Source organism: Columba livia, chromosome 11, assembly GCF_036013475.1.
Source record: "Columba livia isolate bColLiv1 breed racing homer chromosome 11, bColLiv1.pat.W.v2, whole genome shotgun sequence".
NCBI lineage: Eukaryota > Metazoa > Chordata > Aves > Columbiformes > Columbidae > Columba > Columba livia.
The window spans coordinates 18,613,689-18,638,167 of NC_088612.1; the positions used below are offsets into that span (position 1 = coordinate 18,613,689).

The 24,479-nt window shown below is 39.5% G+C and overlaps 1 protein-coding gene across 6 annotated transcripts in view; it reads right to left on the bottom strand.

Moving 5' to 3' along the window:
• The window catches only part of TMEM266 (transmembrane protein 266), an 85,888-nt gene that overhangs the window by 24,812 nt on the left and 36,597 nt on the right, over window positions 1–24,479 (bottom strand). For 3 of the 6 annotated variants that reach the window (XM_065076223.1, XM_005515459.3, XM_065076222.1), the window contains 5 exons: window positions 22,516–22,670; window positions 17,081–17,154; window positions 8,989–9,045; window positions 7,078–7,216; window positions 5,442–5,557 (listed from right to left, as the gene is read on the bottom strand). In XM_065076223.1, coding sequence (XP_064932295.1) covers window positions 5,442–5,557; window positions 7,078–7,216; window positions 8,989–9,045; window positions 17,081–17,154; window positions 22,516–22,670 — 541 coding nt within the window. Of the gene's footprint in view, window positions 1–5,441; window positions 5,558–7,077; window positions 7,217–8,988; window positions 9,046–17,080; window positions 17,155–18,972; window positions 19,135–22,515; window positions 22,671–24,479 lie in introns of those variants that run through there. The other 3 variants (XM_021283311.2, XM_065076225.1, XM_065076224.1) reach the window with 3 other exon arrangements.

The window sequence follows — 24,479 nt, forward strand, 5'->3', positions numbered from 1 at the left end:
CCATTACCTCAGATGCTCAGCTTCCAGGTCCCACTCGCATTTGCCCTGAAGTCTATCTAGTCATTAAAACAGGGGAAAGGTAGAATTAAATACTGTTGTGTGTGTAACTGTCATTTTTTTATTGACAGAGGGTATTCATTGCAATCATGGTAACATCCACTGTTACTAATGCAAAGTGATCCATACAACATGTTCCACAGAGATGCTGTACTGTAACTGTTACACAAAGCATAAGACAGAGCCAACCCCCAACTCAATATACTCCTTCCAAATGCAAATCCAAACTCTCCAAGTCTCTAGTATGTTCAAAAAGGGACTGGGTGGGATGAGAAAAATCACCATTTATCATAAGCATTAATGTAAGGAAATTAAACAAGACACAGAGGTTTTTTTTCTCACAAAAGGCATGCATCTGCTCAAGGGATCCATTCATTTATAATTGTTTCCAAATATTACTTGAAAATTGTCCCAAGATACCGTAGAAGCTGGAATACAGTTTTGGCCACCAAAGTAACCTACTAAAAACAAAGGTTAAACCTAAGAGGAGTGTTCCTCGTGGGCGTAATTCAATGAGACACTGCGTGAGCAAATTATGTTGCAGGTGCTTATATCTACTGAACATTATTATTATATTGAACACAATTACATTATTATATTGAACACTGACCTCAGGCAGTTCTAATGTGTAAAAGGGTTAATGAGATTGCTCTGATTGCATGTCATGCAGTCCAGGACAGGTTAAATAAATCATTAAAAGGTATAAAATATAACAGTCATTTTAAGTAAAAAGTCTGGGCCAAGTTAAACACATGAAATTTCTATGTGCAGTAGGAGCTGATGTAGCTATCTGAATGTAGGCCTGGGCCTCTCTAACAGAGTACTGCAGAAGGGCTGTACTGAGAAAACCAGAGTTCGTATTTTTAGGCAGACCATCTTTCCTTCAGCCTGTAAGGAAAGATGCATATTAAGCATATAATGAGGAAGTAAAGAAAAAAAAAAAAACATACAAACTTGTACAGATGCTTTGATTTGTTTAAACTAAGACTTACAGGTATCAGCTCTGTGTTAAGAACCATGTAAATCTTAGCAATATACAAATAAACTTAGCAATATATTGGCAGGAATCAAATCCAAAAGAACTATGGGGCACATCTGTGCACCGCAGTTCCTCACTCAAAGGATGCATTAAGTGATTATTTATAAGCAGGTAAAATGACAGAGACCTACCCAGAGCTCTCAATAAGAACTCAGTTTACAGACCTGGTTTTATGAAACGTGCCACCCATTCTATCTGATATTATACACAACATGCATATAAGACTCAAGAAGGGACTTATCAGTCAATCATGTAGTACTTCCCTCTAATGGTCTAGCAAAAGACTATGACTGACTTGGTTTCACAGAGATCAATTAACATTTTATCCAGAAGCTTACCCATGTCTAATGCAGGAGAAATAACTTTGCTCAATTCTATTAGTGCTGTCTGTACAGAATGCTCTGCTCTAAAACTCATCTGCCACTGGGATACAATCCAATGTTTATTTCCATTAGTTTAGCCATTGTTGGTAACAATAAAAATCAGGAGACAGTTGCAAACTAATGATTTATGGGCAGAATGAAACACGGGATGACCTTGGCTGCCTTCCATTCACCAAGAAATTGACTGGTAGTTAGAAATAAATTAAAATTATTTCAAAAGGATAACATAAGTTATTTCTCCGATAGGTAATTTTACCAGCTAAATAGCCCTGTCATTAAACTAGCAGCTGTTGTACAAATTATATTCCAAGATAAAAAAGAAATTATAGCTTTCATAGTTGTTGCAGCTTTGAGAATGATGAAAAACCCAGTTCTATAGGAGCTGACAGAAAAGGAGCTCTTGTAATAAGGCTGAATACATAGTCTTGGCTGGCCTGTACTCAGCTGAATGACTCTTACAAAAGTTAAGCAGAAAAGATCATGTACGTAGATCTACTAACAGAAATGGAAATTCCTTTATGGGTGATTTTGAGGAAAAAAGTAATCTTCCCTGATTGAAATTTGCATTGCTAATGAAACTTTGGAACTTTGCTTTGCAATTTGTTATTCTGATAAAACAATACTATCAGCAATAAACTCTGCTCATATTTTTGATAGTAATTGCAGTGAGACTTTTTTACCTTTTACCTTTACCCATTTTTAGAAATTCCTGTTACTGTGATTGCCCACGTTCCTCATGTTTTGCGCAGTCCTGTACAGCTGTCTCAGCCCTTTCAGGATTTTCTGCCTTGACTGCCCTCATGCTCCACTCTTTTTTAATGACTTATTTCTTGGCCAATGGAGAACCAATAAAACAGTAAACTATTCAAACAGTTTCAGTGGGGTACTATAGAGAACAAAGCGGTGGTCCGTGCAACTATAATTTATAAAATATATTCTGGTTTTCAGATGTATGGCTAGCCAAAAGCCAACATCTGGAAAAGGTTTGCATGTTTGCAAAAGTATGTCTCCAATGTCATTCAGGAATGGAAATGTACTTTATAGATGTGATACCCTATCACTGGCCAAAAAAAAATACAACTGACAAAGGAAACAGAATTCAAAAAGTAAGATGAAGGGAGGGTCCATCTTTCCTGCTTTCAGTTTTTTAAAGCAAGAACTCAATTTTTGCCTGTCAAGTATTAAGTACCAGCTTCAAAACAGAAAGGCATGGGACTTCTCAGAGAACTGGCACCAATTATTTTTGGTTTAAATTCTGAACAAAACAGACTATTTTTTTCCCCAATTCCTCTTCAGAAATAATGGAAATTTTGTCTGAAACTTTCAAAATTTAATCTGCAGAAGATGCCAGACCTTTAGAATTTCAATCCAAATTGTATGACAAGTGGCAAAGCAGTAAGAAACTGAACATAGGATCTCAGAAAAGGAAGTGCTGGGAAATCTTAATAATAGGAGTCTTTTCAGTCCTGCCTATAATTATTAAATCAATGCAAATCACCAGTGTGGTCATGAAGATGCAGCCACAGGATCAATCAGTATCTACATCCAGCGCTGGGATGAGGCAAGCATGGTGGCTTGCCCATTCCTCCTCCTGTGTCTGGCACTGGTGTGCCCCAGCATGTCCCTGCAGCCCCCAGCCACCCCACCTCACCGCACAGACAAGGCAAACTGGAATCCCTCCCTGCTAGTGCTCCAGATTTGAGAACAGCCAGACTACGGCAGGCTACCCTTCACTAAAAAACACAGACGTGCCCTCTTAAACTCCACAAATGAGTAATCCTTTAGAAAGGTCAGGAAAGATAATCAAATGAAAAAGCAAAAACCTGGCAGAATTTTAGACATTAAAAACCATTAAGAGACATTTTTCCCACCAAATACTGTACACAATGTTAATGTGAATATTATAATGCTGACAACTTGTTCTTGGCTGAATTATGAAGCTAATAATTTACAAAGGAAAGACGCAGTACTTGTGTCTTATGTTGCTAACTGTAGCAAATTAGTATATTTACTTCATATTATACAGCTGAGACATTTGTTTGGCAGGAAGTCAGGACAGTAAAATAAGAGGGATTAGCATGCTGTCATTTTTCTATAGTCCATATTTTTCCATAGCTGATGACACTTGAAAGCTAGGAGAGAACCCGCCCTGTTTGCACAGATTTACTCACCAATGCAGTATTTCTTTGTGCTTGATTGACACCTATGCTGTAACCATCCGAGCTCAAATTAGGGCTACTATGCTCAGACATTTTGCAAGCCATGCCTGCAGATAAGGAGCACATGGACCAGAATGGGGAGTGGCAGAAGATGCTCCTGAACCCCACTTGGGATAATGAGCCCACCATTACTCAAGGAATAACACCATGAAAAATTGTTTAGAGATTGAGAGTGTTATCTGGCTGCATAATACATCTAAAAATGAATGTTTTCAAATTTATGATTGTCAAGAACTTTCGCCTAATAGTACAGTCTGACAGACAAGATACTACAATGGCACTCAAGAAATCATGGATTTGCCTAGAGCACTTGGTCAAAGGACAATCCCACCCCTGTAAAGTGGAGTACACACCATGTCCCTACTCGTTTCACAACCAGGACAGAAGCATGAATCATTTAATATCATTGTGTGAAGCTGTGATGAAGAGGACTGCAGTTTTGCTGCTGAATATACTTAAATAGTTGGAAGCAACAAATTTTTAGCAAAAGTCAAGCCTAAGGTTTCAAAATTTGATATGGTTAACATGGGAGAGTCAAAAACAGTGTTATGAAATGACACACACTGTCAACAGGTCTTCCAAATTCATTACACAGACAAGGCAACCTAACACCACCAAGGGTTAAGTGCAGAATCCTAGGCTGAGATCCAGGAGAACTGGAACTAAATCTAAAAAGCCATTTGGGGACCTAAGTCCTGATGGTTTCACAAATATTTTAGGTTCCACGGTAAAAGATGGGCACCTAAATCTCAGCTTCAGATTATGCAGCTTTTGGGCAGTTGGTCTGTTCTGACACAAGTTGCCTCTCCTCCTGTCTGCTCAGGCCCTTCACCATTTTGACTGACTGAGCTGTTCAGACTTACAGGTCCCCTCATTTTGTATTTGAAAAGCACCTACCAGAAGTGGGGAGTAGGAGCTGAAGCCAGAAAATTCCAGGCTTTATTTGGACACCTCATAGTTACCCTTACAACTGAAACAAGAAGTCACCTGGGGGATCATTCTGTCATGGTTTGATGATCACATGAATACCTCACTTAGTCTGGGCCCCAACATACACCTCTGGTTTCTACTTTAAAGCAGCTTATTCAAGAACTCATTTGTATGGGACAAACTGCAGACACTGCTGGCTCATTGCCGGAAGAGTGGTTTTACACCTTTTGCATGTAAATATATTAATTTGAGATATTTTAAGCTTCACTTTCCCTTACCTCAACACTGAGTCACTGAACATTTGGGGGCCTGGGAAGAATCTCAAATCTTGACTTGCTTCCAGCAACTAGAAGCTTCTATTGCAACAATTTGAGTCTGCCAAAAGGGTCTCTGACTGACCTACAGGGAAGCCACATTCTGCATTTAAAGCAGGGTGGTTCATTAGCTTTTCCTGGGAATACAACTGCAGTCTCCAACAATGGCAATGACTTTTGCACGTTCTTAATATTATTTCAAGCTATCTGTACTCAGTCAATAAATTACATACTGGAAGCTTTCTTTTTCTATTCCCCACATTTATATTCCTCACCTTAAAAAACACAAGCACAGCAGCAGAGGGAGACAAGCGCCGTTTGACAAAGAGCATGCTGACAATATCCCAGCTGCAGCTAATACGTCCTTAACACTGAGACCTGTCACCTTACAACAGAAGTCCTAGTGACACTTCTCAAACCTTAGCTTGCAGCAAAGTACATGAACTGTTTGATTTGCCATGACCAGCTATGCATAGATAAAGACATAACTGAACTTTACCCCTTGTTCTTGACAGATCTGGGTTAGTCTTTCCAGCTGCTCATCTTGAATAACCTTTGCCTTCTCATATTGCTGAATCATCATCTCCATCTCCAGTTTCACTGGGAGGACATAGGCTGGAAAACACGAAGAAGCACTTAGTGTAACTCAACTGTGATTTGGGTTTATTTGGGGTGTGGTGTTGTTTTTTAAATCAGAGGGAAAACCTTCACAGGCCAAAGAATGCCACCCCTTTCACTTGCATATAGAGAACTAGAGTATGTCTTATAGAAATAGCACTAGAGTATTTCTTCTGGGGGAGGATTTCTAATGTGAAGTGCACACCATCAGCAGGGTCTAGATCTTGTTTGGTCAGATCTGCATTTGCCTGGCTGAGCAGAAATGCATCCTGCATGCTCTTTCTTGCTTCTCCTGCACTCATGCAGATCTTTTCCAGTGTTTACCACAGATTTCCTGAATCGCTGGGTAGGAGGATTTTCTGCTCAGAGTTAGGCCCATTCCCTCTAAACCTGAACAGCAGGGCTCTCTTAGGAAATAAACTATTACAGAGCCCTAGGCATTTAATTCCTAGACTTGTGGTAAGAAATAAGTCCTTAATGGAAATAGCAGACTATGAAGGATATTTTAAAAAACAAAAAGGCATTTATCTTCTTTTGCTTTTCAAGCCATATCCCAGTTTTCAATAGGTCTTCTGAATGCCTCTGGATTTTGTTCCTGTCATAACTACGGCAAACTCAGACAGATCACCAAAGCTGTTCAATGCATACTGCATTTCTTAGTGTTTCCTGAGGCTACACAAGATCCTGAACTTTTCTTGTACACTACAACCTTTCTCAAGTCCAAAAAGTTTCAAGGCTCCTGGGCATCTAAACGCAAAATAAGAACTCGACTCTGATCTTTCACTTGTGAGCAAAGCGACCCTTCATTTATTCCTTTTCCACTTCTTTTCCCTGAAACCTCTGAACACAAAGTAGCCTACACTAAAGTCTTTACTTCCAGGCACAGTCACCAGTTCTGCTCTCTGCAACCTTAACTTGCTGGGCCTTTCTTATCTCCCCTGGTGCTTCCTCACAGAGGGCGGTGCAAAACCGTACCGAGACACACTTCATTATTATGCTGCACAGCACACCAGCATTGCAGAGAGCGCCTTCAGCACAGAACCCCCATGGTAAGAAAATGCTCCTGGAATCTGACATAAAAATTGTATTACAGAGAAGAACTTGGAAAAGAAAGCCCCAAGACAGAGGTAGCTGTATGGGAATGGGAAGGATGCAGCACATATCAGAAAAGGCAATTGGAAGCAATTAGTTTGCAGAATCAAGAATTACATCTGGTGGCAAAAGACAGGAAGCAGGTCAGAGCACTTACTTTACCGGACAGGGTATGTGAAGATGCCTAACAGAAAAACAAACCAATTAATTATAAAGGCTCATAGAGAACAAAAGGTGGAGCCATGAACTTGAGACCTACTCCTCAAGTGTACTCATAGCCCTCTTCCGTTTGGTGCTTTTAAGATGTAAGTGGAAGGAGAAAAATACAAGCAGTGGTGGCAAGCAATATTTTAATATTTTTTTAAATCTCTTTTTTTCCCAGCCTGCCAGTTAATTCTAGAGTCACAAACTGAATCATCACTCACCATCAATGATTCTCTTCACTCTCCATATTCGTAGTGTGATAATAAGGCTGATAGCATCCCATGGGCTGCTGGGGCCATTAGCCACAGTTGAGGCCACCATTGGTGCCAAGGACAAGATTATGACAGCACCATCAAACACCTAGAGAGAAAGCAGTTTTTTCAAACCTTTCCGAAAGATCGTAACCCTGACATTCCTGCTTGGACTCTTGAAGGGCTCCCACTTTGCTTAAAAGAAATGCAATTACGGTACATATTTGAAAGGGATATAAGGTGGCCAAACCCCAGAAAGGCTGCATCCTTTTTAGCTAGCACAACAGAATTCCTTAGTGCATTTTATGAGGTGAGGCGAGATAAGCTGTGGTGAGAGGGCAGGGAGACAGAAAGGTATTTGGAAATACTGGCCAAAATCCCCAAGTAGAGTGACAGCATAAATGCTGTTATAGCCAAAGAGTTTTATTATCATTGGTATTTATTACTTCTTACTTGGCATAATGTCATTCCAAAAAAGCATAGAGTCCCTGCCCATAGATCTTACTGTCTAAATGAAGAGATCAAGAAGACAAGTAGAAAAAGCTCCAAAGAGGCTTGATGGCTCTTGGCCACATCCTGACTACACAACCTGTGTGGCAACGTCTGAGCAGCAGGACAGAAAGACTCTCTGCTCTCACCTTTATTGTACAGCTGGGTTTTCAAGGATTTTGACAACCAGGACTCCTCAGAATGATTTGTATGACATTAGTTGCATTGGGATTAAGTCAGAAAAGGCAATTGTGCCAAGTATTAGCCAGAAATGCATGAGTAAATACATTTCAGATCAAACTGGTAATAATGTTACGCCTATCCTATACTCGCCTAGCAGGGTAGAAGAGAAGAGAATACCACGTTCTCATTCCTACTGAGACCCTTCCCAGCTGCCAAAGACCACTGATTAATGGTTTGCAGAAGGAGGGAGGACATAGATTTCATAAGCAGCACACATTCAGAATTGTGCATAACAATTCAGCGTATTGAAAAGAAACACTTCTTACTGCAACCATTTGACGGACAGTGAACAATATCACTCCATTCCAAATGACCAAAATAAATTATCAGAAACTGCACCTAGCCTCAATAATGAGAGTCTCTAGAACAACAATTTAAGATTCATTTCAGTTTTTTTAGCAAAACAAGTGAAAAGGTTTCAAACTTACAAAAATGTGCAAGCCTCTAGACTCGTTTAAACTCTGAGAAAAGTCAGATCTTCTACTGGTACATCCTAAGTAGTATTAGTTTATCAGACAGTATCAAGAAAAAGCTTTTAATATTCTTGATCTCCAGATTTCCACTTAAACTGAGAGTACATGTTACTTATAACACATGCATTTCCTTATCTGCCTCTGCAACAGCATGCACTTCCCACTTCATTTGTGATTTAAGGTACAAATTACAGCATTTATCATAATTCAACTTAATTTAAAATAATTTCACAATAAAATTGGGGGCTTTGCCAAACCAGTATTTTCTATCAGAAAACTACATACAATTTTCCAACCAGTTCTAATTTCAACTTGATTATGGGAATGGGGTTACACACGTCACATGACAGTTTTCACTCATATTGCTCACTATCTCAGGGTAGCAGTTTAAACAGTTAGATTAGCACAGCTCTAACAACAAAATAAATAGACACATACCCCACAATGTCTCCCTTAATAAAATATTTCCAAATATCACACTCTTCTGAGTCTCTCCCAGAAAAAGGGACTGTTTCATACAGGTATGCATACATGCATCTAATGAGAATAATGTGCATATTTATCTAAGTTAAAAGACATTGTATTGCATCAGGTCTATAACAAACCCACCCAAAGCAGTTCTTAATATTCTTACTGTGGCTGCCTGGAAAACAGTACAAAGAGTAAGAGTGCTTACCTCTATTTTGTTTTCAATGTAATCCCATATGCCCAGGACCACAATCCTCAAAACAGTCTAGTAAAACAGATTAGGGAAAAAAAGAGAAGGTGGATGTTACTGTAATTTTAGATAAATATTTAGTCCTTTATCTATTCAGGGGATCATTTTTTGTTTTATTTAAAGCATTATGCATTTCTTCTGAAATACGAGGATCTATAAATAGCTACATTTCTGTATTATGAAAGCAGGTATTACTTTCCAGCCACTATATTGACTCAGTGAGACTTCCATAAACATGTTCCTAGTTCAAATGTTCATCAGTCTTTCCATCCTTCTGAAATTTCTCTTTTAGACTTGTGAGATTTAGATTGCCAATCCTCACCACCCCTGTGACCCAAGCCTATATAAGATCCACCGTGGGGATCTCAGTTGCAATGAGGGAAGAATCTCTTTTGTCACCATCTTTGACACGCTAGTGCTTACTATTTTCTAAGAAAAGAAGCACTGATCTCTCTTGGTGCCTAAAGATACTGACATCTCATCAATATTAAGAAAAGAGATTCTTATTCTCCATGTCTGGAATACAAGGGTGTTGTTTTATTATAAAATCCCAGGAAATTACAGGGTAAGGTAGAAAAATATCTTTGTGATCCTCTTTTACTAAGCAAAACAGCTATAAGTAGCATCGGTAGCTAGAAAAGAGGAATAAAGAAAGAACACAGAATGAACCAATGGTGAATTCCCATTAAAAAAAAAATCCAATGGTATCTTTCCTAATTGTTAACCTGGGTTTCGGAAGATGCAATTAAAAAAAAAAAAATTAGGCAACTAATGATTAAAACTGAATTCACATAAAAGCATAACTGGTAGGGATGTTTTCTGTCAGTAGCAACATCAAAGTCAGATTTTCACAGACTACAAACATGAAGAGTCTAACCGCCGCTGTGTGACTTGCAAAGAAGGGAAAATGCTACTTTCTCCATTAAAGAACAGCACTAATGACAGAGAGCTCAGCAGGCCTGTGTGTGAGGGGTGACCATGCCAAGAACTGTGCAGAAAAAAAGTGACTCTGATGAATAGATGTATCTCCTGCTCATTACAAATACAAATATATATGAAATCCCAACCAGCTCTGAATTTATGCCAAACGTACCAGCACTAGTTGCAGAACAACACTGGATTTTTCAATACTGTTCCTATGCATGGTTCTGCCAAACTCCATGAGCCCAATTGCCTCGCTTGGCACGGGATGACTGTGCTGATCCCTATTTTGGCACTCCAAACCTGGATAACAGCACTTAATCCTGTTTTGCAGAGGGAGACATTGCTGTGGGAGATATGGTGCTTTCAGAACCCAGCCTCAAACCATCCATGAGCAGAAATGTGAAGCAGCCAATGTCTCCTCAGAAATGGCATGTGTGAAGCACTGGTCAAGTCTGGCTGGCAAAGGGAGTTGCTAGCCAGAACAGAAAAAGACACCGAGAACACCTAATGCTGCTTGTCTGCACTCCTAAAAAGAAAATTTTACTTTCAAAGCATTTTACAGATGCAGCACAGGAATGTGGCTATTCACAGCAATTTCCTTATTAACCTATATGTCTGAGGTTGATATGTGGAGGAAGACATGGACAACAGCAGCTCCTTACATCCCTTATCGACTCCAAACTCACCAGCATGATATGATGTGATCTAAGTGCTAGGTGTAAGTACACACCTGCTGTACAGCCAAGGCACTCCTGCAGCCTCAACTCAGGCCCTGAGCAGATCCTTCCAGACAAAAGCATCACAGCTCCTCTGCAAGCACCTCCTTCCCTTCTCATTCAGAAGCTGCAAAATGCTAAGTACAAGTTACTCACGAGCCCATAGGTTCAGCTACATAAGTTAAACTGAGGTCCACCACAGCAAGTTCCACAGCAGGCAGCCAGAGAGAAATATCTGAGGAAAAGCAAGTGCCTTCTTTAAAGCTTGGGATGCTATCCCTTCCTACAGCAACCCTGCTGACAGCAGAGAGAAACCTGCTTCATTCTCTTCTATGCTTAGGAAGCATTCATGAAGTGCTAGGTCAATGAGCAACCAACTAAAGGACAGTTGAACACTTAACACATTTACAGTAACTGATGGTGAAAATCTTCCTTTGGACAGGTGTGTACAAAGGTATTTTTCCTGAAATAATAAGGTATATCTGCACAAAGAAAACAGAAACACTGTCTCACAACCCTAAATATAGTTTAATATGGGGTTGTTGATGTAACATTTAAAAGGATTTTCTTTTCTGCCTTTTTAATTTCTCACTGCAGTGTTTAAATCAGAATGTGCTACTGTCACATTTATGGGCTTGAGCAGTTCCAAGGGCTGGAAGCTAGCACAAATGTTTTTATTTTCAGTCTGCTGGTGTGAATCAGCACAAGTCAGCAGTGACTGGAAGTCTACTCAGCAGACACTCAATGCAGCAATGGTTGGGGGTGCTACATCTACAGGATAGGTCTCCTCACAAAACACACATTGACGATCAGTACCTTTCTCTCAGCTAATGCAGACACACTATAAGAAGGGACAGCGTGAGGGTGGGACAAACCCAGTTCCCCATCTGAGAGACGCACTCTTCAGAACAAACCAGGCACAACTGAGGGTGGAGCTCTAAGAACATGTATTCTGTAAGGAAGATCCTAAAGCTATGCACCAGCATTATCCATCACTCTTAACAAACAACCCCACATCAGCACTGAAGTGACAAAGCCATGTAAGGCCGTTTCTCCTTGGTGCCCTGGGGCACCTCAAGAAAGCATCACGGGTGAGACACAGGTGCCACACACGTACTGCCTACCGGCCAGTCTTCACTGGCGGCAACTCCAAACTCAGGTTAGCTTCCTCTACTTTCCCTGCGTTTGTACAAAGCACGAGATGACATCCACTGCTGCTGCCATAACTCTTACCCAGCTGAGTCAGAACCAAGCACATTTGGACTTCACTGGGCAAATCTCCCTGACTGTTCAATATAATAAATACTTCGACTGAAATGAAAGCATTGGTGTTACTTATAAACAACATTTTAGCACTTTTCCTAAGCAGTCAAAAATATCTTTCAAACATAGAATCACAGAATAGTTTGGGTTGGAAGGGACAAATACATATTGCATTTGATTGTGTACTTTCTCTGTACAGAACTTAAAAAATGAGAATCTGTAGCAGAATGTGAAAAACAACCAGACAAACTAATAATACAGGAAACTTCCTATAAACTGTATATGGACCAAACTGAAAAATGCATATGAATTAAAACAGAATTTCAACTGTACAATTCATCACAGACAAAGCAGAAATATTAGTCATGACTGCCACTGATCGACACAAGAATCTACAAGAAATAGGGAAAAAAAGCAGCAGCCCTGCTGTTTCCTACTGATGTGCAGGCATCTTTCAGCACTGTAGCAAATGCACACACATAGTTCTGCATTACACTATAGGCATTCTGCATTTTTGGACACATAGATTTGAAAGCAAACAGTAAATATCAGTGTGAGTATTTTTCTGTCAAAGGCCACTTTGTACTTGAAAAAGAATGCTTGAACATTTCTTGATTATCAATCTTTCTAATTAGAAAGTCCTTTACAACAATTTTTTTCCTAGTTATATCAGAAATACATTTTTTGTTTTCTGAGAAAAGCTAAATTATTATGTGAAAGTCTGTCTGGTACACCAATAAAAGGTAAATGAATGAACACTTCTGTTAACTTACTTCTGTTAATTTGGAGTAAATCCAGATAAAAGTAAAATTATAAACCATTTTTCAGACAGAAATGTAATTCTGAAGTTGACAGTGTTCCTTGGTGAGACACAGTTGTTTGCACAACGTTAACTGTCTGCAGTGCAATTTATGAAGAACTGTGTGATGCAGCAGGTTTCTGTCTAATTGTGCAGGGAAACCTGGCCAAGTCCTTAGCTGAGCCAGCCCTGTGGATTCCCACAACCTGCATGAGCTAGCTACATTAGTCAGCTGGCTGCAATGGACATTACGGAATTTTAAATACTTTTTTGCTTGCACAGTTACTAGACAATTTACTACTCAGTGACTCACTGTGTCAAATTCATCTGTAGCCTAAAGAAATCAAAAGGAGGCAGCACAGGAGGTGAAACTGGTGCCTCACGTTTAGTGAACAGCAAAGGAGAGCAACCCTGCATTTCAAGATGGGGTAGTGCTGTGTGAGACCAGATGGAGTGGGGTAGAAAGGGTGTCTTTAGAAGATCTCTGCTTTCCTTTTTTTCCTTCCTCCCTTCCTCCCACTGCCACAAAACCAGTCTATCTGTTACACAGGGTCTTTACCTCTGGCTTGTACAGAAACTGTGAAGATTAAGCTTCTGCCTTTTGGATATATCTCGTAAGACCAAACAATTGTCATTTATAACTTCACTGGTTTGAGTCACTCCACAGAGGCCTTAGCTCATTCACTGCTTACCAGAAATTTTTTTTGGCATCTTCTGGTGTGCCTGTCCTGAGATACTGCATTAGCTGTTCTAGTGCCTACTGTCCCCAGGCCACCAGACAGAGACGGAACATGTCAGCATCTTTGAACTGAGATGTTCTACTGCTTACAGTACAGAGACATCTTCCTCACATGGGTTCTCATCAATCAAGGCTCTGAAAGGAAACTGCCAGACTTACTCTACTCGAGAACTCATTTCTTGGACATGGATGCGGGAAGAAAGTCGCAATTCCATGACTGTCTAACTTTAAGCACACCAGAAGACTTGGTTACTCTGAGGGAAACTAGAGCTGCAAGCTAGCAGAATGCCTGAGTGTTTGGCTGACTGAAGCATATACAGCACAATCCAAATAACTAATATCAAAGAACTCTATTCTTGCATGCAAACAGTCTCATCAATCTTGGTTGAAAAGTGGAACTGAACAACAGCCACAGAATCAAATGTGATAAGCCTATTAAAATAGAAGCAGACTCCAATCCACTTACCAAACCACTGTGACATTCCCCATCTTCCTTTACTCAGCCAGTTATTACCAAGGCTGAATTTGCCCTCTTGATGGGGTGTAACCCCAGCCTTGCCTTGCTGTTGGTACTGGTGTTTCACCCCCAGTCTTTCTCTTCTGTCTTAACATCTGGGTAACACTTGGTGCACAGACAAATCACAGTTATGTTTGTAAACAGAGACAAACATACACTATCATCACTGCTAGTAAATCCTGCGCAAATACTTGGAAAAAAGCAAAAAGAGCTTGACTTGAATAAGGATATTTTAGTGTTGGAAAGTCACAGGCAGTAACAGACACTATAAAATTAACAGAGTGCAATAAATTCCTTTAAGGCTTGTGGCTATAGCATAAGCATAGAGGGAGCAAGAATATGCTGTGAGAGTCTCTATTTAATTTTGTTGGCAGCTGTTCTACTGGCATTTGCCAGCTGCTGGCACGTTTGCGCCCTTCATTTTAGCCAAGCAGAAAACCAGTGCCTGTTTAACTCCAACATGATAGGACAGTAATTACTTGCAATGCCTTTATAGCACCAGCTTTTAATCAGTCATATTTTTCCAAAACACTCAGATTTTGTGCTGAAAGTTTTCTGGTTTTTAACAAGTCTTTTACAACTTGGTATTATTTGTTCCCTAAGTCTAAGTTGAGGCCTTTCTGAAGAATTGTGTAAATTGCGTATCCACACTTACAACTAAAGGGAACCAAACGACAGAATAAACAATAAACATCCAAAGTGAGGACACGGTACCTGTTGTGGAAACAACCCTTTCTGAATACCAGAAACTCTGAATCCTTGCTTTGAGGACAAAGGCGCTGACTCAAGGACTAATCAACCCCCAGCAGTTGCCTATTATATCCAAGAAAAGTAATTAAACCTGCTCATCTCTGGAAAATCATCCTGGCATAAATAGTCACAGACAGTAAAATCTCACTGTAACATACTATCTTCTCAACAAATAATTCCAAACAAAGACAGCTGACTGGTATTGTGAATCAAAGGGCAAAAAAGTCTCCTGAAAGCACCAAAAGAATAAATAAAATTAAGACGGATGGAAAAAAATAACATGATCTGCAACTTCTTCAGTATTTCATAACCTCTTAAAAAAATCAAAGTTTTTGATTTGGATAACAAAAAATGAGACCCTGTTTTTCCCCTCACGAGACACATTTCAACACAAGCAGATGTGCTGTTGCTCGTTAAACCAACTCGTCATGAGGACAACCTCAGCAAACCCAGTAGGAAAGGTCCTCCTGCATTCTCCTCCAGATCCGTGGTCTTTGAAGCACATCCAATTGCTCTGTGGAACCACTTCTGTTGCTTTAACCCAGTCAAGGGCTCTGAGCTGCCAAATGAACCAAAATCCAAAAATTTACCCTCCTCGGTGCACCTTACATGGGTGACTTGTGGCCTTGTTTTTATTTGGTGCAAATTCAAACCATAATCAAACAGGTGAAGGAAGATACTTCAGAAGACAGAAACAATGTGAGCGGTAAGAGGTTTGTAATAAAAGAGAACAGCAAGGAGATAAAGAAAAGTAGTTCCAAATACCTAATACAAAGAGGAGGAAAAAAGCCAACACAGATCCAACATGAGGACAGTGAGTCACACAACCAGTTTTGGTTCCCTGAAGTATTTCTGCTGTTGTTTTCCTGCAAAACACTTCTGAACCAGTTCATCCACTTACGTGGGCACTCTGTCTCCACAGAACTGCAACAAGTAATTTCTTCCTTGACGAGTACTGGCCTTGAGGATCTGTCTGCACTGCCACAACAAACTACCCAACAACTGCCTGTGCAAGAACTGAACTTGAGACTACACCCCAGCGGAAGGGAACTGAGGACCACAGGAGAAGTTTTTTGTGAAACGAGCTCCACAAAGTGATGAAGATCAGGCGAGGGTGTAAGTGCAGCCATGTCACAGCATCAGAGTAACAAGCTGACCCTGTTGAGAAGCTCCAGGGTGCTAATCCCCACTGAAGAAAGATTCTGGGGGAAGAGGGGAAAGTATTTCTTTACAGGGAATGGACTCCGTCTAGCAAACCCAAGTCTTCAAAAATTAGGATGTGCAATTCACAAAGGAAAGACTCTGAAAATTTTTTAATTGTTCAGAGATATTTTTCAGTCAGTTTACCTGTATCCTACAACCCACAATCACCGTCAAAGGATGAGGATAGTAATCGTATCTCTTTGTGCAACTGCAGCACCAGGAGGCTAAGATGCGAAGCAGTCTTGAGACCCCTGCCTGTTCTCAAGGAATCCTTTCAGAAAGTAAACACTGACAGTCTGGCAATACCAGACTGCTACGCATACAAATACAAAATAGAAATACAAAGTGATATACATAAATAAGTGTATTTCATTAATAGAACCATGGAAATAAGCAATGGTATCATATAGTAAATATGATTTCAACACAAATATAGCCTTAAAAAATATTTTGGGGTATTTCAAGAGTAGCCTAAATGTCTCAATACCAATGACTTCTTTTTGGAATAAAGTTCAAAACTGTAACACATTATCCCAATTTGGTCATTTGTTTTATCATGACTACAGCCTTTTCCAATGCATACATTCATACGAAGTTTTGCAAAGAAATTCACCATTTGTTTCATTCTCTTACTATGTCTATATGCAGCAACTTAGAACATCTAAACTACCTACCTAAATTGTGAGATAAGGTATTCTTGAAACAGATCTTTTTGTAAAAAACCTCTGTGGACATTTATACCTGAGTATTATATCTTATTGTTATACCCAGTGGCACTGATAAGGTTTCTGTGAAAACAAACGGACAAAACTAGTCCTGCCCTGTGCCTGTAGTGATTCAGAGATGAGTATTTCTTTTTGCAGTTTCCCAGTTATAATTTGTTAGACAGTATCTTCCACGTTTCCTTGCCAATTATAGGCAGTTGGCAAACAGCACTAATCTAAACAAGATTTTTTAGTTTGCTGAGTAGGAGTGGCAATTATTAATCTTTTTCCTTTTTACTTTTTTTTTTTTTTTTTAAAGTACACTGTACTATATTTATTCACTGTCAAATTACTGTCAAATTCTTGCTAATTCCAGTGAAAGTGTAAAAATACTTTGCAGTTCTGTATGTGGTGAGAGACTTTGATTATACATACCTCTGAAAAGAAAACAGACAGGATGACTAGGCTGATCCAGTGAATTACTCCTGCAAACTGTGAAGCACTTGAAACTGCAATTAACACAATACAATGAGACATCATTACAGTAGCAGAATGCAACTTACATTTAATATAATTAGTACTGCTACAACTTACATATGGGTAAAGCTTGCTTTCTTAAATTTTGTGATGAAACTACCAGAAAGAGGATGACTGCAATGGGAGATGGAAGCCCAAGCCCTGCGAGCTGCTCACCCTAATTCAGGCCAGCGCGTCTGCAGCCACAGTAGCTGCTCACTGGTGCTGGTACAGGTCAGGCTGCTGGGAAGCAATGACATGCACTATTCAGGGTTTTGATGCTCCATGCTCCCACTCCACACACTGCTTTAATACAAGATGTGTGATTAAATACTGTATACCTAAAAATCCAGAGTTAGAATTCTGTAAGGAAACGGTATGTTCTACTATGCCCACATTATTCCTTGTATTTGGTCTGTGACAATTCAGCTCAGAAGATCATAATAGTCTTGAACGGGTACTTAAAAACTAGTGCTAAAACTGGACCTCCAAATGTATTTCTATCATCTAAAGAAATAACTTATGTAGGCATTGTATAGCTCTCTGGATGTGGCATGACTAGTCATGACTGCCTCAGGATTCCATTTCTCTCAGAGCCAAGTTTAACTCTAGGAAAACCACAGTGAGAGAAGTAACAGAAAGAACCAATGTCATTGTTAATAAGATCATATCTTAATATATTAATTTTAAGCAGTTTGTGAAATATCAACAATTCTAATCTGTACAACAAACATAATGTGACTATTTTTGTACAGTCTGTTTCAGGAAACATGGCTGTCATATGAACGGCTTTGTCTTTAAGCAAGTTGCTATGAAAACACTCAATAAAGTTACAGTAAATGAAATAAAATTCCAGTTTAAGTAATTGGTTAAGACACAATCTCATTTCTAAGCTCTCTTTTTCAGAAAATGACCAATAAAATCACTAACGTGCACTTCATTTCAAACTCCTCCATGAAAAGAAGTCTGTAAAGAGTAAGCTATGATGGTAATTTATCAAAACTCAGGATTCTGCACACATATAGGTATTCCTTATGCATGCAGATTGTTGAGGTAGTTATTTAATTTTCAAAGTGAACAAAAGTCCTTTCAGGAACCAACTAGCAGGAACACTCAGGAAAACTTATCTGGATTCATTAGAAGCATGGTTCTCCAGAGTCCTGGAGCCTTGCACGGACACTTGCTGGCATTAAATCAGGCTTTCATTTGATTCAATTTACTTTGCTTGTAAGTAAAATGAAATAAACTCAGACAAATGAGCATGCTGCAAGACTACAGAAGAAGCTCTATGATATGGGTTGTCTGTATGGGCTTAAATTAATCTCTTGAAATCTGGAGGATTCTTTAATAAGTAACTTCAACTGAAATTCTGTGACCAAAGTTCCCCTCATTGCTGACAAAACAAGGCAGAAAGCTGAAAGGGTCCAGTACCCGACCAACTACTCTGACGGTCACATGCTCTCAAATTTGGAATAAAGGAATGAAGAGAAAGAAATATCTCTCTGCTTCAGGGTATTTGCAAGTTTACTGTCCTCAGAGCAGACAGATTAGAATAGTCGTGCGGTCTCGCAGTTTCAAAGAATTACTGTGTAATAGCAAAGTTTAAGGCAATCAATGACTGTGTGCATAGAGATGCAAGACTGTGGCAGAATTAACTAAGGCCTAAGAACACAGACAACATGCACTAAATAAAGTATCTTATGTTAAAATTAAAACTGATTAAAATGGGAAGGGGAGAGAAGTAATGAAGTATATAAAGCAAGCTGTTAGTGTGGGTGCCACTGGAACAGTGTCTCACAGCTGAGGCTCACCTGGGGCAGAGGAACTGCTTAACGTTGAAACAACTGGGCAAAATGTATTCATCTTTCTGAAGACACCCTCTTTTTAGGGTCGCATAGAGCACACGGAATGGAATCTATTTGTAAGCTATTTTTCCAACAGCTGTCGATTGACACACAAGGCTCCAGCTGCCCCTTAGTGGACAAAAAAGAGATAGCAGCCACGAATCTGGGAAGAAAATCAATTTCTGATGCTGCACCAACTGCAGCAGAGTGCTGGACACGCTGCCAGACAGCGTGCTATTAAATTGCCAGTAAAACAGGAAATTTGAAAAAGCCTTCCAAGCAAGAAGCTTTTGTATGAGAGCTGAATCACTAGCCTATACACTGAATCTGGGTATTTGCCTCTTCACGACACTTCCTTTCAAAAATGCAGCGTAAAGCTACAAAAACAAGAGAAGGATCTTCTCCAAGAGGTGCTCATCCCTGCTCTGTGGTGGTTCGGCTACATCACTGGCATTCAGTTTGAGGCAAAGCACTTAAGCTACTCAGCTTCTACTTTTAGCTGGAACAGAATTTCACATTTGTTTAACTCATAACATTTTTTTTCCCAAAATTGTAGCTAAAAGCAAGAAAGTTCTGCTTTATTTCACAGTTTGCTTGTCTGGTGCTACAGGGAAAAAGTGAATGCAAATCCGGGATGCTTTTTAGTCAGGAAGGTAGTTCAATATAAAATGTAGAGTATGGCCCAACTCAGTCTACCTCCTCCCCCTCTCCAGCCCTTTGACATCTCAAAATGTCCATCCAGGAGAGGAGGGATGAAGGATACATCCTGATAAACCCTGAGTGGCCCCTAGAGAATCTTGTACCACCAGCACTTGCTTTTTGTTGATGGTGTTGTTGCTGATGATTTCCTGGCAGATACAATCCAGACTGTTGCTGCAAGGAGCAGCAGCAGATGCTCACTGCGTGCTTTGGGCAAACCCCGAGCCCGTCCTTGCCCAGGCCTTGCTGCACCGCAATGGGCATTTTCTTTGCTCAGCCGTGCATGTGCTCCGGCAGGGCCCTGCTCCAGCAGCCACATGGACAGGAGTGCAGCTTCACAGCTCTCAGGAAAGCCTGAAGCCTTTTGCAGACACAACTGCTGTAGCTGTTTGCAGGAGGGCAATACTAACAAGATTTCCTGGGTTGCTTTCCACCAAAGCTACCAAAGACACGGAAGAGACTGCATGGTCTGTATTTCTGAGGAGTGGGGGTTGGAACTTGTCATGACCCTCTTTTTTTGAAATGGCATGCAAGTGACTTAACACACATCTATTTCTGCGTTTGCAAAACATCACAAGGTATTGAGATGTTATTTTGTTAATGCATGTGAAGAGCTTTGAATATAGGACTAAAAAGCTGATTATAGGGCAGAGGCCTATAATAGGAGACCTATCATATGTCCCCTGCTTTCTGGCGTTTCTAATTCTGGCATGAATACGCTTTGTGCTAAAATACTCTAAAAGGTCTGTCCTTTTCCCGTATGTGACCTACATATTTGCAAATGTGGCCTCCATTACTGACACTGACAGTTTTATGCATGGGACGGGAAAAAAAAAAAAAAAAGGCTTCCTAAGTAATTATAGTCTATAATGTGGATTAGCAGTTATTATTATGAACAAAATTGGCAGTGATGTGCTGCAACATATCCTAATGTACTGGTTGATTTCATACTGAATAAGGAATCATTGAAAACTGTAATTACATTTTTGAAAAATATAATTATAGCCTAATGGCTTTTTAAAACCTTAAGGTAAGTGACACACATTCCTCATATGATACAGCTGCAATACTAATATCAGCTCCACCAAGATAGCCCTTGTCTGATTTAAAACAAAATAGAAGGTATTCAACTTCACAAAGTCAAGAAGCCTGATGGGTTTATGCATTAGTGAAAATGCAAAGTAGCGACACAGAGCAGAATGGGTCCCTTCTCGGCTGTTGAGAAAATCCATCCAGGCAGGGGTGGCTTCTGAACAGTGAAATCACCCAGTTCAACCACACACCTATAGGTGACACACAAGGTGATAGCTGCAGAGCTTTCAAGAGTATCACATGCACTAGACACAAAGAGGAGGAATGATCCCGAAAATAAAGCTGTCTTTAGAAGATTCTTCAGAAAATAAATGTAAAGAAAGCAGGTGCTTCCAGAGGAGAGTCTCCAAAACTGCGTTAAAATTCTGAGAGAAATCAAAAGAAACAGTTTTTAAACTCTTTGGCTCTAAAGAAAGTGACATTTCTGTACATAAACAGAAAGATGCGGCACCTCAATAAATAATGTTGAAAGCTTCTTCCTAATTCAATTTTTAAGGTCTTATAATTAGCATTCCTGACTCTTTTTGAAGGCATCAGACTTGTCCGAATTCTGGGCTTCCTTATCCAAAATGGTAAATCACCAGAGACTGCAGAAAATAACAACTGTAACCGAGCGGCCACGTTCAGAACAATGTGCGAAGCACAGACAGACAGGGGTGTAAAAGGTGAGCAACAGAGTGGAAAGACAGCAATTAGCAATAAAGTTCCCTAAAGTAATCTTAATACAGTTGCAATACACCTACATTTTTACAGCGAAAACTAACTCCACTAATACAAATTGATTAATCACAAAAATAAAAGGACTTCAACAGAATAAAAAGTTTGTTTACTCAGTTTAAAGTTGCCATAGAGGATACCAGACCATGACTCTTTCATGCTATGTATTCTTGCATTCATGGGATTGTCTGAACCCCATCACTGCCATTTCAACATATCTAAGATGCTACAGAGATGCTAGAGGCTGCTTTTCAACAGTTAGCACAGGGGAGAATGCAGGGGGCACTTGTGTTCATATCAGCTTTGTAGCATAAAAGCAATAAAATGAATTTTTTTTTAAAAAAAAGGAATGGAGGAAAAGATCAATAGGGGAAGGAAAAAAAGGATTCATTAAGAAGCAAAATGACAGCATTAAAATTTCCACTGTGGAACCTGGGTAGAGTGAATTCAGATAAAACAAAACTCCATTTAACCTCTTGTTTGAATCCCAGTGTATTAGCAAAGTAGAATGAAAATATCTACCATCATTACAAGATAGAAAATCATAATTCCAATTCCTACCCACTTCAGTAGAATAATAGAGACAGCATCAAATACTCTAGGAATTTCATAACTTCTATCTATTCACGTGCGTGTGAAAAGTATCAAAGATTAATGATGAACAAAAGATCTTTTTTCTGTGTTTACAGAATGTATCTGTAAAGGACAAACCTTTTCAAGCACTAGTGGCAATATGTGTGGATCTCTGCATGTACGCTCAGCTTTTGTCCTTTGAAAATTTGTCCTATACTGAATTTGGTCAGCAAAATAAGGAAGAGACTGACTTCACTATACCAGGGTTCCACAATAACACATTTCTTAGCTAGCCTAGTAATCATTTAAATGATTGGGAAAAAAAAAAAGCCCCACCATCCTCCCCCTTTCAAAAACCTCCCAGCAAGTTAAGCCTTTATTTCATAAAAATTAAAAAACAAAACAAAACAAAAAATTCCTCCTACTCACACTGGAGAAGCTTTATATCTATTAGGAGTTCCAGAGTCAGAAGAATCACCACCAATACTACACAGGCTACCAGGAAACTGTTGAGACTTGCACTGAGCAAAAATACCTGCCACACAGCTGCTCGTCTCCCACAGCACGGTTTTAGCCAGTTAGATCTAAGGAAATAAAATTAAGAGGAAAAACAAGAAAAGAAAAGAAGAAGAAGTGAAAATGGAAGAGAGCTAAAGAGCAGTGAACTCAAAATGACAAGTTCTGCTGTTATGGACACACTCAGCAATAAAGTACAAAGCCTTTGCAAAACTCACTTTTATTGGTTTCTTTACCAAGAAAAACACTTCACAAAAAACTTCCCCGTAGGCATCTTGTGTGTGTCTCCACCGCTCTGGAGCACACTGGTGTTCAAGTGCCTTCCAATGCAATAACAAAGGCAAACCTAGTTATCATACATACTTTCCTAATTTCTTCCTGTCTTACTATTTTTCATGTGTTTTTATTTTGGCAAACATGCTGTATTCACTTATCTGTGAGTACTGAGGCATATCAGGACTCTGTTATTAGGTCAGAAACTAATGTTTTTTTTAAGAATTTATCTGCTATTGAATTTCACGGTCATGCACCTTTATCCCTCTTCTATTATGAGACAAATCAGACAAGAGCTGCCAATTTGGTTTGCAACAAGCAGTCCATGACATAATGGAAAAAAGCAGTAGGAATCTGGAAAACACCAATGAATAAGCTCAGTGACTGCACAGCTACATCTACACTAGCAAAGCGTCAAGCAACTGGCCCAGGCTGTCTAGCTTGTCTGTCTGACTCCCACCAATCTGTGTGTGGACCAGGCCAACATGGACTTTCCCAGAGTCTGGGGTAGCACAGATTTTGGGAGACCATACACCAGGGACTGCTCCCAAACCTAGTTTAGATGAGGTCACCTTTTCATCAATGAAAAAGAAGGTTCAGGCAAGATGAAGGGAGCTGTGCTGTGAGTAGATTACAAGGACCAGAAGTCTGGAGGGAAGTTGACGAAGCAGTAAATGTTGTACTAGTACCCTGCTAATGCAGATACACATTGTCAAGTGGGTTGTTAAAAAAAAATATCTTTTGAAAATATTTGTAATAAGAATATCAGTAGCATAGATTTCAGAAGCATAAAGCCCATCCTGATACTTTTTTTCTCCTACAATCCCCCCATAATTTCACTTCGATAGAGTACTGTATCATTTCTCATCATAGTGTTTTGTAATGTTCTTGCACCGGCCCACCTCTGACAGTTCTGATGCTTGCCTGACACTTCATACTTTCAAACCACTGTAAATAAACATTAGCTAATAAAGAGCTGACATGACTTATTAACTAGGTTTTAAGAAGCTGCAAGCATACAGAAGTGTGGTGCAGTAATTGCACTGTCTGAACCAAAATATCAATAGACAAAAATCAATGGTATACAAAAAGATATGATGATACTGATCAATTCCAAATAAATGGCTGAAGGCTCAATAACGCATGTTATAATCAATACTTGGAAAAATATAGCAAAACATTCCTTGACATACCCACATTTAAAAATGACAGAGTGCTAAGCAATGCTCTGAGACTTGACACTTTCAAGCATCTTCTCAAAATTAAGCATATCAACTAAATACTTGTACTCAGATTTCCTGATTACCTGGCTGTAAAAGACCTCCTCAATTGACTCTTAAAACTTCAAAGAAGATTGGATAAGCATTAATATCAGGAACTTGCCCTTGGTTTAACTTTGTTATGGTTCTAGTCTGAGTACAGGATGCACTGGATTTTAAATCGGTATTTTTAAAACATAAGGGAAAAAAGGCATTGAGATAGGGCCTTTTTGAAAACTTGATCTTTTAATGGATTTTATTTTACATTATCTCAAAACTGGATAACTTGTTTTTACTGTGTTTTTTTGTTGTGGGTTTTGGTGGTGGTGGTGGTCATAGTTGTTT